This window comes from Alternaria triticimaculans (assembly GCF_023758025.1).
Source record: "Alternaria triticimaculans strain BMP 0046 chromosome Unknown scaffold_2, whole genome shotgun sequence".
In the NCBI taxonomy this organism is placed as follows: domain Eukaryota; kingdom Fungi; phylum Ascomycota; class Dothideomycetes; order Pleosporales; family Pleosporaceae; genus Alternaria; species Alternaria triticimaculans.
Window position 1 is genome coordinate 2862726 of NW_026055959.1, and position 16415 is coordinate 2879140.

The 16415-nt window shown below is 51.8% G+C and overlaps 5 protein-coding genes across 5 annotated transcripts; 2 read left to right on the top strand and 3 right to left on the bottom strand.

The window, feature by feature from the left end:
• Positions 1-2567: 2567 nt before the first annotated feature.
• On the bottom strand, positions 2568-3617 carry J4E78_002628 (uncharacterized protein; the record flags this gene model as incomplete). The annotated part of the gene is made up of 3 exons (XM_049363274.1): positions 2568-3359; positions 3380-3562; positions 3612-3617. The coding sequence occupies 3 exons, from the start codon at positions 3615-3617 to the stop codon at positions 2568-2570; spliced, it is 981 nt and encodes a 326-aa protein (XP_049225866.1).
• A 1209-nt stretch (positions 3618-4826) lies between these two features.
• Positions 4827-6070, top strand: J4E78_002629 (uncharacterized protein; the record flags this gene model as incomplete). The annotated part of the gene is made up of 3 exons (XM_049363275.1): positions 4827-5282; positions 5332-5477; positions 5524-6070. 3 exons carry the CDS (start codon positions 4827-4829, stop codon positions 6068-6070), a joined length of 1149 nt encoding a protein of 382 aa, XP_049225867.1.
• A 1873-nt stretch (positions 6071-7943) lies between these two features.
• J4E78_002630 (uncharacterized protein) lies at positions 7944-8797 on the bottom strand (the record flags this gene model as incomplete). The annotated part of the gene is made up of 2 exons (XM_049363276.1): positions 7944-8521; positions 8581-8797. The coding sequence occupies 2 exons, from the start codon at positions 8795-8797 to the stop codon at positions 7944-7946; spliced, it is 795 nt and encodes a 264-aa protein (XP_049225868.1).
• A 1180-nt stretch (positions 8798-9977) lies between these two features.
• J4E78_002631 (uncharacterized protein) lies at positions 9978-11824 on the bottom strand (the record flags this gene model as incomplete). Its single annotated transcript, XM_049363277.1, has 3 exons — positions 9978-10118; positions 10216-10348; positions 10419-11824. The coding sequence occupies 3 exons, from the start codon at positions 11822-11824 to the stop codon at positions 9978-9980; spliced, it is 1680 nt and encodes a 559-aa protein (XP_049225869.1).
• A 971-nt stretch (positions 11825-12795) lies between these two features.
• J4E78_002632 (uncharacterized protein) lies at positions 12796-13644 on the top strand (the record flags this gene model as incomplete). Its single annotated transcript, XM_049363278.1, has 1 exon — positions 12796-13644. One exon carries the CDS (start codon positions 12796-12798, stop codon positions 13642-13644), a length of 849 nt encoding a protein of 282 aa, XP_049225870.1.
• Between the last annotated feature and the right edge of the window lie 2771 nt (positions 13645-16415).

The window sequence follows — 16415 nt, forward strand, 5'->3', positions numbered from 1 at the left end:
TTCACGATCGCGATTCAGTTTTATTTGGAAGCATATCTTATAATGTTTGTCGTCACCGACGCCTGTTTTGGACGGAGAAAGGTTCGTATGGTCTCGGCCCACAATGCATGCGAGCCGGTGACATCGTGGTGGTCCTCTACGGAGGTAACACGCCATATGTCCTACGACCAAGAGGAAACAAATACGTTTTCATGGGTCAGGCATACGTCGACGAAATCATGAACGGGGAGCTTTTCCAGGGTTTAGCATCGGATGTACCGGAGGAGCAGACCTTTTGTCTCATTTAGGTAACGGAATAGCCAGTGACCATAACGATGAATGACTACGATGTTTCCTAATGAGACCCATCGTTGAAGTGATAGCGATCACAATCCTCTCAAGGCACTTTGATCTGACCAACATCCCCATCGCCCCCCAGCCCCGTCGTTTCCTCATCAGAACTCATCCGTTCCTCACTTTCAGAAGCCCGACCGTCACCCCTCTTAACCAACTCTCTCGCATACAACAACCGAATCGAAAGCGCAGTTGCAATCAGCGCCGCACTCAAGAACGCCACCGTAATAAACCCCTTACGATACTGCGGCGCCTCAACCTGCCTCCAAACAAGAAGCGGCAGCCAAGCCTGTATCACATAAGCCATCTCATTCATTGCTGCGACAACAATGGCCCGCTCCTCGTTATCGTGCGTGCAGATCTCATGAGCCCATGCGAAGCATAAGCCAGAGAGACCGCCGCCAAAGCCGGAGAGGATGTAGCAAGCCCACTTCCATTTGATGGGTATGTCCCAGATCGCGAGGCTGGTGGAGCAGATGATGTTCATGCAGCCGCCGAAGACGATGGGTTGCCATCTGGAGCCTTTGAGAATGCTGTCGCTCGTCCAGGCGTATAGCAGTGTTGTGACGACTTGTACGGCGTTGGTAGTTGTTGGGTACTGTCAACAACGTCAGCATTACTTTTTGGTACAACGGCATAACGGAACTCACGGTGTTGATCTCGCTGACGGTATATTTCGGGTCTTTGCTCGCCTTGAGAAACTGCTGAAATATCGGCTGCGATCCCATACTAGCATTGTTGAAGAAAACATAAAGCGGAACCAGAGCCCAGATATGCCACGACGTAAAGATCTTCCGTATCTTGGCTCTGGTATACGGCTTCCGCTTCTGCCGACCTTCGAGTCGCATGCGCTCCTGCGCAAATGCAACCTCTTCTTTGGTCAGGTAGAAGGGCTTCGAGATCTCTGGTAGATCGGGCAGACAGAAGAAGCCAAGGACCGCGATAGGGAGAGAGATTATCCCGTCCACGATGAAGAGCCATTGCCAGCCTCTGAAGCCGCCTTTGCCGTCGAGCTTGTATACGCCGGCCATCAGGTAGCCGGAGAACATGGTCGCGATAGCACCGCTGGTATGGAAGATACAAGATCTCTTGGCGAGCTCTTCCTTTCGATACCACGATCCGATGATGTATTGCATGCCTGGGTAGAATGTACTTTCGGCAAGGCCGATAAGGAAGCGTAGAGCGTAGATCGTTTCGGCGTTGTTGGCGCGACAAAGGCAAAATGTTAAGACAGCCCAAGTAAGCTATCGGTGTCAGTACTCACTTCCCAACCGAACGGTGTTGCAGAATCATACCTCCATCGCGGGTATCCAAATCGACGGTCGAATACGAGTCAAAATGATGTTGCTGGGTATCTCGCCGATGACATAGCCCACAGTCCAACAAGTTTGCATGTAGTTAAGTTGGTTGCCGTAAAGCCCAAGGTCTTCCTTCCTACTCTGATGTCAGCCAGTCATCGCTAACGGAGGTCAGATACATACATTCCAGAGACAAAAGCGCTGTTAATGTTCATCTGATCAAGGTACTTGATGAAGTACCCCAAGGACGCGAAAGTAAGTAGAGCGGCATCGAGCTTGAACATGAACCATCGCTCTTCTTTCGGCTTGTCCAAGGTATCCCAGAGGTAGTAGTACCACTTGTGCGGCTTCGCTTTCAGCTCTTCGTTGGTCTGAATGACGGTCGTAGCTGTGACTGCTTCCGTCGAGAGATCCTGAGGTCGACCCATCTTCATGAGGCTTCAGTATGAAGCATGTGTCTGGTGTCTGGAGCGGTTCTGGCACAAGCCTCAGCTTTATCAAGCAAGCAACACAAGGCCCTCTTGCCATGGCTAAGCATCCTTTACGAGATGGTCCGTTCAGCATGGCGCTCGGCGTGTCAGTGGCGAGTCGATAATGCGCGGTAGGATCCGTAGCGCGATTCGACATACTGGGGCTGGTATGGCGTTATGACAGGGTTCGCGTGGGGCTTGTGCTACATGTAGACAGTCTAGATCTGATACGCACGAATGCGAAATGCGTTGCCGGTATCTGTAGGTTCAAGATCGTCGTGATGCATGGGAGTGGTGTGGCGCCATGTGTCGTGATCAGGCGTGCAGATTGCGTGCCTGAGTCGCGGAATACCCATAACGAAAGACGCAGAGATCCTCAACACATTCCATTTGATCATGTGACCCGGGAAGGCTCGTCTGCGCGACTGATCTTTGTGATTGAGACATGGTGTATTCAGCCAGTATATCATGTACACGTCGCTTCAAACCGCTTCTCAGTTATGGGGTTAGCAAAGAAAGCCTTCATCCTCTCAAGCTGCTCCGCCCTTGCGCGATGCCACTTCTCGGTATGGCCATGCAACTTATCTTTGCCGGCTTCTTGTAGGTCAGCATTGACCCAGTCTATAAGCTCGTTGACATAGCTCGCTTCTTGATCTCGCAGACTATGAAACGACTTGCCATAACCTTTGCTCTTCACGCGTGCGTAGTATTCCGACCGCATAACATCATTGCTGGGAAGCCTGGCCTGGCCTGAGAACACCTTTGCAACGACCATGGCTTGAAACTCGAATAGCGTGAAGGTGGCCGTGAAGAAAGGCACGCCAACAAAGGCGAGGGTCGGATCGTTAATGTAGAAGATATCTTTGTGTAGATTGTGGAATTGTGTACCATCCGTCACCAACACCGCGTCGTCGGCATGCTCGACTGGCGTCTCGTCCGAAGTGAGCTGCGGTAGGAAAGGCAGGGTGAGATAGTAGCCAGTGCAAAGTATGACATGGTGGATATCACAGATCTTTGCGCCTGACTTTAATGTGATGGTGGCTGGGATCGCTTCGTCGGGGTTCAGTGGTGCCGATGCGTTCACGTGTGGTTCGTCGTACGACGCAACCTCTTCGATGCGAAATGCATTCTCTGGAAGCATGCTAGGAGGTAGATCAAATTTGCCATTTCTTTGGCTCTGTAAAATCTTGTTTGCGTACGGGCTCAGCTCACGAGCAATATCCGTTGCGGATACACTTGCACCGACAAGTAGATAGTTCTGGAGTAGTATCAGGTCACAAGGACGTCGTTTCGCTCAGTCTGGCGCGCACCGACCTTGTGTTCGGCATTCTCGGGCCTTCGGTAGCTTTTCGAATGCTGCACTCTACCAGGAAATCGTCGCTTCCATTCTGCCAGTCCAGGCGTGTCGGGAATCCTTGGTGTGTGGTAATGGCCGGACGCAACAACTACGGCGTCAAAGTTCTAGCGCAAGATTAGCAACCCACGTATGCATTCAACATCAGGATCATACTGACATGGGAAGATACATGTCGCTTCAGCGTACCATCCGAATCAGTCTGCAGAGTCCCAGTCTCGACCGTCCACGATTTGCCGTACTTCGTAACGCGTCTCACGTCGGTGTCGTACTGTGTTAACCCATGCACCCCCGTCGAGGCAGCAGTAGCTTGTATATAGTCGCACAAGACTTGATGCGTCACGTAATCCTCAGTCCCAGGCGGGAACGGATTCAAGGTGGTCTCCAACAAGCGCGTGCTCACGTTGTTCTTCAGGCCCACATAGCATGGACTGTGTGTGGCCAGTCAGTCCAGAGCAGCGTTTGACGATTGTTTTTGTAGGACTTACCCAGGTGGCGCATGAAGCAGTCTCTCTATATCCTCCGTCTCCTCCGTCGCATGAACACTATCGGCTCTGGACACTTTGGTTCCCGAATACGGTGGTTCCAGGGGCTTTCGCTCATCGTAGAGCCTGTTAAGCTGTCAGTCCTGTCTGAGAAGCATGAAGTTGGACCGTGTACCAGATGCCTCCTGCGGCACTCGATCTCTCAAAAACAGTGACCTCGACACCCTCTTTCTGGAGATGAGCTGCAGCTACCACGCCACTGATACCTGCGCCAATTACAGCAACACTTTTGCATCGGAAAGACATGTTGGAAATATTGCTTGTATGCTGAAGGAAGTTCTTCGCAGCTTCGCGCGTGCGCGTGAGAATAAGACCCAACTCTACAGCCGACAGCAGCACACACAAGCCTCCCAACACTCAATCATGAAAGCCATCTGCCTACTGTCAGCATTCCTTGCTTATGCCTCGGCTATAGCGCTTGTCAGCACTGCAAGCATCTCAACCGGGGTGTAGCTAGAAACAAAGCGCGATGGTGGATACGAATGGCATCATGAGCGGCCATGTTCGCATGGGATGCCAGCAACCAAAACCGACGCACCTATTTGCGAATAAGACGTGATTACACTTGAAAGGAAGCGAAGTTTCTCCGAGCGATAACATGAGAAACGTTGACTGGGTATTCGTCATCTGCAAGATTATGATGTGATCGCAACCCCGCAACAAGTGTCGCAACCAGCACGCGACGCAGCCACATCAGTCGACCATGCATTGAAGTCGGATTTGTGAGCGAACGTTTTGAGAAGTGGGGTAATAGAGTTCCGGATATAAAATTGGTCGGACCTCGAGCGATGAGGTCTGCGCAACTGCATCACAAACGACTTTGACAATGGCTCCAATCGCAATCCCCGTTCACGAACACATCCAGGAGAAGGATACCGTCCAGCCGCGAAAAGACTCGCTGGGGTTGCCAGAGCCAGCCAGGAAGAGACTCGAGAAGGCAGGGATCGATCTGTCGGCCGGCTATCCGTACAGACCAGCAAAACCACTCTACCTTGACGATGTGTACAAGATCAGGGACTATGATCGTGAGCACATTGATCCAGGTACCCGAGCCGATCCAGAGAAGCAAGCGTTGTTTAGTGCTGCAAAGGAAGTCATCCATCTGACCTCGCACATCGGAACCGAGATCGTCGGACTACAATTGAAGGATCTTACAGACCAACAGAAGGACGAGCTTGGTCTTCTGATCTCTGAAAGAAGCGTAGTGTTCTTCCGTGATCAGGATCTCTCGCCTCAAGAGCAAAAGAAGCTGGGCGAGTATTATGGCGAGATTGAAGTCCACGTGAGTACTTCCTCTCATACGATAGTCTACGCGCTGACATCGAGTGAAGCCGCAAGTTCCATTCGTACCCGGTGTACCAGGGGTGACGGTTCTATGGCCGGCTCTTCAGGCGACGGAAGTGCCGGCGAGCTTCCGGAAGACGGGCGGAGCGTCTAGGTGGCACACTGATCTGGTGCACGAGCGCCAACCTGCTGGGTAAGTGGTGGTATTGTGAAGGATGTCCATGTCTAACTCTTTTTAGCGTAACCCATCTCCACAATGATACCATTCCAAAGATCGGAGGTGACACCCTCTGGGCCTCAGGCTACGCTGCATATGAGAAGCTTTCCCCTGCTTTCCGAGAGATCATCGACGGCAGGGAAGCAGTGTATCGTAGTGCGCATCCGTACCTTGACCGCGACGACACTAGTGCTGGCCCTAAGCACATCGAACGCGTTCATCCGATCGTTCGTGTCCACCCGGCCACCGGATGGAAAGCTCTGTGGGTCAACCGCGCCTTCACAGATCGCATTGTCGGACTAGACAAAGCTGAAAGCGACGTCATTCTCAATTACCTCTTCGATGTGTACGAGAACAACGTCGATATCCAGGTGCGGTTTCGTTGGACTCCAGGAACGTCGGCATTGTGGGACAACAGAATTACCATCCACAACGCGAGTTGGGATTATGGCGGGATTGAGCCGAGGCACGGAACAAGGGTTACGTCGTTGGCGGAGAAGCCGTACTTTAAGGCTGATGCACCGACTCGCAGACAAGCATTGGGCCTCGCAGGACCTGAAGATGTTTAGGTGGTAGATGGTGGATATGTGAGGCTGGACTGTAGGAGAGACGCGTTCCAGCGCGAAGGCGCCCGCGAGCTGGATGCTCTAGTCACTACGCTATCCCTATCGTGAACAAGCGTCATGAATCTTGGCATGGCATCATCGACCCCTTGATGCTCTCCGGGCATGCGGCCAACGCGTGTCCATAGGCAAATACCATCATTGTTCGATGACCTTTACTTATCGTTCCATCAATGTCAGCTACTCATAGTTTCAGCAACTTCCCAGCATTCTGCCACGCAAACATGTCCATCTCGGCGTCACCCAAGACCTGCGCCCGCGCCAACTTTTCCACAAACGCCCACCCGTCCGTATCGCTGCTGAACGCATAATCGACAAAATACATAATCCTCTCAACTGGGCGCACCTGCCTCAACTGCTCGAACTGTCTCACAGTAAAGAATGCACTCGTACTGCTCCAGATATTCGTCTTCCACTCCCGATCGAACGTCATATCGTTGCGTAATCCCGTCGAATTCGATTCGGTCAATAGCAGCCCTTGGCCGTTGTGCTCAATTATGAGCTTAGCTTGGGGAGGCGATCGAATAATCCCGCGTCATCGAGACGCAATACGTGCATTCCTACATCGACATGCCAACCCCACGACGTTACCCCGAGCTTTCCCGCCACGGCGGCTGGGTAGTTGCCCAGGAACAATTTGGATGCGATATCTATGGTCGGAGCAGCAGGTTGCTGATACATTGGTACATGGACCTTCTGCGCCATGGCGAAGACTAGGTCGAAGCGTGCGGCGTCGTAGTACGTTCCATCTCCGAGATGGTCCGGTATCATCGCGCTTTTGAACCCAAGGGTCGTGATGCTGTGGTTCAATTCTGATGCAGCCGCTTCTGGAAGCGACATAGGCAGCACCGCGAATCTTGCGAATCGTGTTGGTCTGGACACGACTACAGAGCGAAAAGCATCGTTTGCTGCGTGGCATCCCTCAGGACCTTCCAAGCCCGAGGCAGATTGCTGCGCGAGTACTTGCATAGACAAATGGCCGGCGTCCATAGCAGCGATGCGCCCGGCACCGACAACCTTCAGCTTATCGAGCGTACGCGGAGGGTTGCGCTGCACTGCACCTCCGGCGATCACCTCTGCTTCGAGCGACGGCGAGACAACGTGCTCTTCGAGGGCAACCAGGCGCTTTGTGAACTAACATGGTTCGAGCTGGAGGCATGCGGGGATATGCTATTTGTGCCTATGGCGAAGACTACAAGCGTGCTGAGATGTATGGCACGCATGCTGGGCAGACACGAAACAGGACTGTCTGGGCTGGATACACCACACGTGCTCACACAGGGTTTACACCCCATTATGCAGCTGAGTCCTATCTGCTCCCCAGAGTAAGAGGAGAGTAGTTCCGCTGTGTCTGTGTAGACATGCATATGCCGTAGTGCATCGTTCAGCTGTGTATAAAGAAGCCCCATCGCCTTTACATGGTCACTTATCAAAGTCGTGCTGATTTCATTGGCTAAGCTGCGCAATCGCCAGCGAGGCGCTATAAGCGAGGCGTTGGAGCGTCCCGTCGAGACGGATCCAGATCGCGGGGCAGTTCGTTTCGCTGGAGATGGCGACAGGGACGTCGATATTTGCGAGCCTTTGTCTGAGTCGGTCGTTTTTCGGGTGTATGTGCAAGCAGATTAGTAGATGCACGAGCTAAAGAATTGACGACGTCGATGTTCAACGAGCAGTACCGGGCAGAACTCATCCCAGGCACATGAAAGATCCGCTGGCAAATCGTTATTCGAATTGCGTCTAGAAAACTTGGGAGTCGTTATTGCGCTTCTCTTCCGCGGCCAACAACCGCAATGTACATGGCCCGCCCGCCAACTTCCAGTCACTGCGATGCCATGGTGGAGTTACTTGCAGCTGCTACGGTGCCTCCGTCGCCAGAATTGGTTCCCACAAACACCACCAGTACAGCTGCATACGTCGCTGTTGAAACAAGCGCTTCGACGTTAGAAGTCCTGACTCCGAACGATAGTGCAAGCGCAAACAACAAGACCGATACTGACACCGTAATGAGGCTTTTCTTTTGCGATGTGTCAATAGCCATGACCAGCATCGGGACGATGAGAAACAGTCCACCCGTGATTGCTACCACGAAGCGGGCGAGGTAGTCAACGAACGATGAGACATCTTTGGGTTCCTTGCCCTCGCCATACTCCATTGAACGAGCCGACCGCTCCTCTTCTGAGTACGTGACGTAGACAGGTAGTCTTCTCATCAGGAAACTGCGGAAAGGGTCGATTTTGAGTGCCCCTTCGTCAAAATAAGCGTAGTGAGACTCGAATACGTCGCCAGTCCCAAACCGAGTCTGGAACTTTGCTTGTAGCAGAAGCCTCCTCTTTTCCTCGTCTTCCGTTAGCAGACTCTTTCGGCTTCGGAAGAACTGGTAGTCTCGAATTGCAGTGACTGTTATCTTGTCAGCTATGTATGGCCTATCGCTCATTAGTGTTCCTGCAGGCTCATACCATAGTCTTTTAAAATATCTTTGAGATGTTTGAGGTCAGTGGCTGAGACATTGTGCGCGTTCTCAAACTGCCGTTTGAGTCCAAATAGCTCCACCTGCTGTGCCACAATGTTGGTCCGCTGGAGCCTTTCAAATCGTAAAAAGTGGAATTCCTCATCATCTTCAATCGATCGCGCAACGTATTCCAACAAGTCGGTGTTATCGTCTGGGTTCGCCATGAGCGCATGACAGAATGCAAGCTGAACTCTGCTGCATCTTCCGGCGGCAGCCTGGTTTTGGGGCGCCGAGCCCAATCAATTTCCTATCTCATGCATCTCAGCTGCAACCCCCGCTCCTGCAGGCCCCCTCACTTGTCGGACATTATTCTCTCATTCTCACAAGTTCTACTGCCAACGGCGGGCAATATGGGTATCTTTCAATCAAAACCCGCGCATTCACACTATCGCTTGCCCACGCTTCCCAATGAAATATCAGTACACGTCCCCGCAAGAGCCTCAAGTCGCAAGGTATCCAATCCCGCATCCACTCCTGCTCGACTCATCGACAGTCTTCTCGAAAGCCACAACCGTATCCTTCGATCTGCGATGAAACCCAAACTCTTCCGTAAGAATAGCTTGGAATATGAGAAAAGCTTGAAGGATCACAGCGTTGCCTTGGTACGGTTAGAAGCGACACTATCGGGACTTTTCGAGAAATTATCGAAACTCGGTTCCGAAGACATGAAATTTAGAGGTTGGGAAGGTAAGTGGAAGCGCTCAGTTAGTCTTAGCAAGCGTATGTAGCTGACAAATAAGTAGAGCTTGACTCAAGTCTCGTTGTAATATACGACGAGCTCAAGGTAGCCTCTAAAAGGGCAGAGCAGGTGATGAAGTCGAGAACAGAGAACGCTGAGATCGATGCCAGTACCACTGAAGTACAACGGTTAAGCGTCAAGGTTGAAAAGCTCGCGGAGCAGGAATGGAAGAGGGTTTCACCCACGGCCAGAGCCCAAATAGTGAGCGCTTGATGGCATGCACTTCATCAAACAGTCATCCATCTCTGGCATCTGGATCTCTTATTGTTTAATTCTCCTAATTACTGAGTATCACAATGAGTCGATCTATCATGAATCCATCTTATACTGCTCTTCTATGCGAATCGAGTCCAGTTGTGACTTGACATATCGTGGCATGACGTTCCAGAGTGCTGGAGCTCAAGATGAGGTATCGCCAAAGAAGAACCTATGAGTGAATCTTAGTGATGGAATGAGATCTTTTCACTGCTTTCGTTATTGATTGGTACTATGCACAGGTCGGAACGTGATCAGGCTGCGTCACTCCCATTAGGCCCAGGATCATTGGCGCTACGTTTCGTATTTGCAAAGACGAAAACATTGTCAAGACCGCAGCTAATTATTAGCTAGTAGTAGCTTCCATGAGCTTTTTGAGCTCTTTCGCGGCACTGCGATTGACCGACACGGTGACATTGTGTGCACCAGGGTATAGTCGTCAAGTTCTTGCAGTTCTTAGCTTGTGACCGCGATGCACCCTGGAACTCCGCCTATCGCGTAAGCACTGTGCCGCGCCTCGAAAGTCGACAACAAACACTTGCAAAGATTTCTCTTTCCTTCCAAGTCCGCATTGTCCCCTGCAAGAACCATAGTATCGAGATCAGCGAGCAGCTGCTTATAGATGTGCATTTCGGCAGCCGGTGGACCCTTCTCAGCTGGATTCTGGATATGGTGTGCGAGAATGGTGACGAGTGCTGCGACGAGATATGGATATACCATCCTGCAAAGAGGTTAGTAGCTGTTGTAGCCGAGCCCAACGTTGACGTCAACGCTAGTGCAGTGCTACTTACCAGTACAAAGCAACATTACCCCGAGGTGCTATTGGTAGCAGGCTCAACAGCCTTCGTGCCTCCAGATATGTTTTGTGTTGCTTCATCTTCGACATCCTGATCAAGCCGTCCAGCTCGAAGGGGTTGGTCTCCGAACTCATGTCTATCGCCATGAACGCATGTAGTCGATATACAGTTCCGAAGTAGTAAGCCTCCAGTGCAACACAATGGCAGATGTCTGCTGGATACAGTATCTGTTCCAGCTGAACAGCAGACAGATGAAAGATGTGATGCTGCTCGTGAAAGGCCTGCAAGCGTGCGAGCACGATAGCTGTAGCAGCGCTGAGGTCCAGCGGAGTTGTATTACATGTCTTGCGAGAGAGCACCTGATCAATGGCTTCGGTCTGGAGTAAGGCTATCCTTGTGAAGAGCCAGAAGATATGCGCTCGCCAGGTACCCTCAGTCGCAGTGAGCGCACCAAGCTCGTCTGCTACAAAGTCGGAGCAGTTGGCTACGTCTTGAAGCTGGTGTGTTGGTTGCGTATTGCTCAAGATGCTCAGACTGATGTCGTTGGTGAAGCAGATCCAGAAAACACGACGCTGTTGTGCGCCATCACTGAGCTCCTGTGCCGTTGGATTGCTTTTCTTGCCTTCGTTGGCTAGGCTTCTAATGACGCGGAGGGCGGTGGAGACGAATTGCCCTGCTGTTTTCTTATGACCGGACGGGCTGGCGACGATAAGTAGTGCAATTCCGACGAGGCATTGGACTTGTCCCAACGAAGGCGGTGCTGCGAGAAGGGTGTCGAGTGTGGAATAGGCGCGAGCAAGGTAGTACTGAGCCATTTCCATATTAAGGCTGGCACCAGCTGCGCTCATGCCACGCATATGATGTGCCATACCAAAGACGATGTACGCACTCGTCCAAGCGATTGCCGAGTCATCAGGCAGCCCCGCATAGCAAGTTCGGAGGTGGTCGGCGATGACATGTGGTTGGTATAGCGGATAGGCGGTGTTCAGGTCTGTCAAGAACTCCGCAAGTAGTGTGGTTCCGAGCTCTGGGGGCGGCAAATACCAGTCACTAGTTGGACTGGTTACCATTGGCGGTGGTGGTAGACCGACATCCTCGGTCGGCCCCGTCCCAAATTGTGCAGCTTGCAGGAAGGCAGCATCCTCTTGGAAGTTGGCGGAGGAATAAATGCCATCTAACGGAACCTGCAACGACGGATCAAATGTCGAAGAGCCATGACTAGAGTCGCCGGTAGACAGTGCGCCCAGGTCGTCTGCAAATAGACCATCATTGTCTGGCAGGAAGCTCTCTATGTCAAAAGGGTCGAAGTCTGGAAGTTGGGGATGAGGGCCAGCCTCCACCTCATGACGCAAAGAATCCACCCATGCTGAGATTGGTGGTGAATGTTCTGACGTTTGCATGACCGGTTGTTGGCGCACGTGTGGTTGTGCTACGTTCCGCTCGTGTAGCAGCGACTCTAGCCTCTTGATCCGATCCTCATACTCAGATATGCGGTTGCTGAATCGTCGTCAATGACATGACCATCTGTGTAATGCAGCCAGATCATACCCTCTTTGTGGTTTCGACCTTTGCTTGCGCGTGTACGTGGTCATGCACGTTTCCTTCAAATTGGTGCACGGCGAGCAGCCCTGAGGACCGTGGTTCCACACGCATCTTCGCTTCCGTTTGCGACACAGATCACAAGCCTAGAAGACGCGTTAGTCTGCTGGTAGACGCGTGTTGAGCGCTCGAGATGCGATGTTCGATGCTCTATAGCTGTGGGCGGCTGGCAGAGTCGCGTCTCGAGCGCATGCAAGGACCCGCAGGCGATCTAAGCCGGATAAATGCTAGCAAACCTACTTACTCGCACCGTGGACGCAGACCCACGTTTCTCGACGCCACTACTCGACATCGTGAGTTGTCTGATGGAATAATGAGACCAAGCTATGCTGCCATGCTGTTCGGTCTGGTGTCTCATGTCGCTAGCAGAACGGCCGATCCCCGCCGCCCAGTCCGCTGACAAATCTAAACTAGTCATCACTGCCATATAGAGGTTCGTTTTTCAAACGAACACTACCACACGCCTGTAAAAGCTATGCTTGGACATCGCAATCAACGATACAATAGCTTTATTGACTAATGATCGATTCCCGCTTTAGTACCTCAATCATAAATGTGTTTGCACAAAGCCACAGGCCAAACGCGCCTTCCATGTTTCGCTAGTACGCGAGACCGAGACCGAGAACGACCCATTATATTGGTGCAGCAACCAGCTTGCGCACATCGTCTTTCGCGTGCTTCTTCACAGTATCATGACTCCACGTTCCAATCCTGAGTCTGGCGGTCTTCTACTCACGCAGGCACCCCTCTTCGTCTGTCAACGAGCGAAGAGATGAAGGTCATTGGAGGCGCGGAGAACTTCTGGCTATACTCCGAGAAGGAAGGCTACGACATAACGCATCCCGCCGCGCCCAACAGCCCCAAGGTCTACCCTCGCATGACACTATGCACACAGGACTCGCATGCCATTATTGATCCCACCAAGACTGCGCTAGTAGTCGTTGATATGCAAAACTACTTTCTGTCCCCAGCGTTCGGGAGGCCGTCGGACAGCCTGGGACTACAAGTCGTGGAAAGGCTCACCGAGCAAGCGATACCGGCTTGTAGGAAGGCTGGAATTCCAATCCTTTGGCTCGGTTGGGGTCTCACAGATGAAGACATTGAGACTATGCCCCCTGCGATAGTCCGCGGTTTCTCAATGGACACAAACTTCGAGGGCGGTCGTGAGGCACCTGGGCTTGGGACGAACATCGGGCCCATAACGCTAGATGACGGATCTACGATCGAAGGCGGCGCCGCTCTCATGCGCGATCAATGGAATTCCAACCTCTACAGCGCTTTGGAAAGTTTGGCCCACCCTGATGATCTAAGACTTTGGAAGAATCGACTGTCGGGGTTCTGGGGAGGGACCGATGTCGAGAGTGTGTTGAAGGCTCGTGGTATCAGGACATTGATCTTTGCAGGCTGCAACACAGACCAATGTGTTGCTGCTAGTTTGACCGATGCGGTCTGGAAAAGTTATGATTGCCTCTTGCTGAGCAACGGAACTGCTACAACCAGCCCGAAATTTGCCCAGGAGATGGTTGAATTCAACATGGGAGGATGGGGATTTTTACTGAGCTGCCAAGACCTTGTTGACGGTGTGGAGACATTGGAAACAGGCCCGAGTGATGGAGCTTGAATGCCTCGATGTGCGCAGATATTGTGTAATGAGTGCTAGGAGGATAACGCGTCCGGCAGCCATCAGAAAATAGAAGAATTGATGGAATTTGGACCTGCTCTGCTGCTCCACCAGCAGTCATGATTACAGGCAGGCGTCATGTACAACCCGAACATTCGACGATATAGAATCAACTCCACCCAAAACCCTGGACACGAACTCGCCGTAGAGGTAGGACTGGCATATCGCAGGTGATTTGATAGTAATCAATTTGATGTGCGGCAGCCTTCTCAGCGTCGACATGAGCTTGCTAATTTCCGCTTCGTACAATCTCCGACTGAGCAGCTGAGGCCGTAATGACGATGATGGTGTGAATGCGTGTGGGCATAGTATAGGTCGAAGGTCTATATCTCGAATCGCAACTGATATATCGGTGACATGCGAGAGGAGATCGTCGGGCGTTGCGTCTACCCAAGTGTATAGCGAGAGTTGGTTCGAGAAGCTGATAGGTCTCTGGTAAAGGAACTTGCGTGCTTCTCGCTCGATCTGACGACAAGTCTGAAGTATTTCTGGGCCTTGTTCGGGTGATGAGAGGATGTTACAGTATATCTGCTCCCGCAATTCCGCTGGTAGACTCAGTAATCGATTGCGTTCTGGGAAAGCAGCCGTCGTGGATAGTCTTGTTCCATTGCTGTTCATATGGCGTGGTATTTGAGCCATTCTCGGCATCCAGCTACCCGTGTGCGATTTGCCGGTATCTGTAATTTCGTTCGAGTGCTATTGCTAGTACGATGGTAGTGTCGGGCATGTGTGGAAAGGCCCTCAGATGAAGTACTGCTTAACCAAAATCAAATGCGTGATGAAGTCGTCGACAATTCGGTGTGGAAGGGGTTGTACTGTGATCTGTAAAATGGTATGGGAGTGCTAGGATAGTTTCGATACTAGACTAGAATCCCACAAGGCCGATAAACCACGGTCTTGATCACTGGACGTACCTTGAAACTTATAGAGTTCCGGCATGCAAGTATCGTGCTATGTAGCGAGGCCTCGATTTGGCGTATTATCGAAGTCGTTGCATAGCCGATACCCCATAATCACAATACCGAACATCGCGACGATTGTCCAGATCAGTCTAAATCTAGACGTGAGTATGTTCGAATTCAGCAGCAGCATCGGTAACGAACCGAGCATATGGCGTTATGCTTCGACAGAATGCGGCAAAAGTGCCGCTGATCGATGGCTTACGACCGTTTCCAGAGCTCGGTACTAGCTCCATGTGGATGCTACACCATCACGTGGATTTTGTAGCGTTCGAGGCGTAGAGCATTGGCATTCCCGGCACATACCAAGAGTGTGCCGTGCAGATTTGCTATGAACCAAGTCGTCACCCTAGTTGAGCATCACCTTTCGGAGTCTTTGCCGAATGCCACTCAGATGTGAATTGGATGATTGGCCATGACCAACTGAAGTGAAAGCCTTATCAGACATCGCTAGAGAGTCCTGCAGTGATCCAAGTCAAGGTCTTGACACGCTGAAGATTAATAGTCCAGTAAGGTTTCAGACCCTTTGCGCAGATCGTACGATATGTGGTACCATGTTCTGCGCATCGGTATTGTCTTGCAAGGAAGCGCGGCCCTCATGCGCTTGGTCTTCATGTGCAGATTGGATGTCTACTCGCCATGAACGTTTTTCGAGTATGTCGCGATGGAGTTGATCGACCATGATTTCCAAGGGAGCGTTCCAATACAATATTTGAGGGCCTGTATGGGAAACTCGTACCCGTGGCTTTGATGAATGCAGAGATTCTGACGGAAGCGGACAAAACACATTTAAAGTTCTGTCGATTAGCCTATAGTTCGCAGTCTGTGGTCAGAAACTCTCAGCTATGTGACATGACTGCTGGGCAGCTTGCTTTCCTTTTGGGAGCCAGTCCGCTGATGTTTCGATATGCCGGCAGATGGTTCAAACACACGTGGCAGCCTTCGCGATCCGGGGTGCAGCAACGGCGGGTACAGCCATCTGCAGAAACGTGCGTCAGGGTGGCTCGGTCTGAAGAAGGCACTGGGACAGTGGGATGTGTATTGGCATTTGATGTGTGATGAAGCTTCACTATTGATGGCGTTCCCATCACTCGATATGAGGAGGCGTGAAGTCGACCTCGGGAAGGCGCGACTAGCGGGTGGCGCTGGCGCAGAGATGGCCCCACTTCAGCCCTGAGGGCACCTGCTCGATATCACATCGCTCCATTCTGACACACCAAAGCTTGATCGCATCCTTGAGTAGCACGGCACGTTCTGCTGCAAATGAATCATCCCCATTCGCCGCCTCGCGTGGCTTTCATGGTCACCTTTATCGCTGCCTCAAAACGTCCGCACCATGCCATGCCCCACGCCTGCCACACCACCAAACGACATGCATTTTCCAAATCGCGATCAATCCATTAAAATATAGATTACACTGGAGATTCTAGAACTATTCACGCTCGTGGCCACCACCGCGTGGAATCAGCCATCCCGCACAAGACCGCACGCGAGATATCCGCCTCACAGTCGTACGAGTGGCTTCGCCCAAGCGACACCACACCATCACATGCACCCCGACGCCTCTATCGCGTCAAGCCGCCACCTGCGATGGCTCATTGAGAGAAAGGGAAATTCGTAACGATGTCGATTTCATCTCATGTCGGCAAGCTACCGAAGATGTCGTGATCTCGTCGAAAAAGCAGTAAACTAGCTCCCGCCTGTCGTTTTTCCCACACTAAGGCATGTTTCTTTATACAGCCTCATCATAGG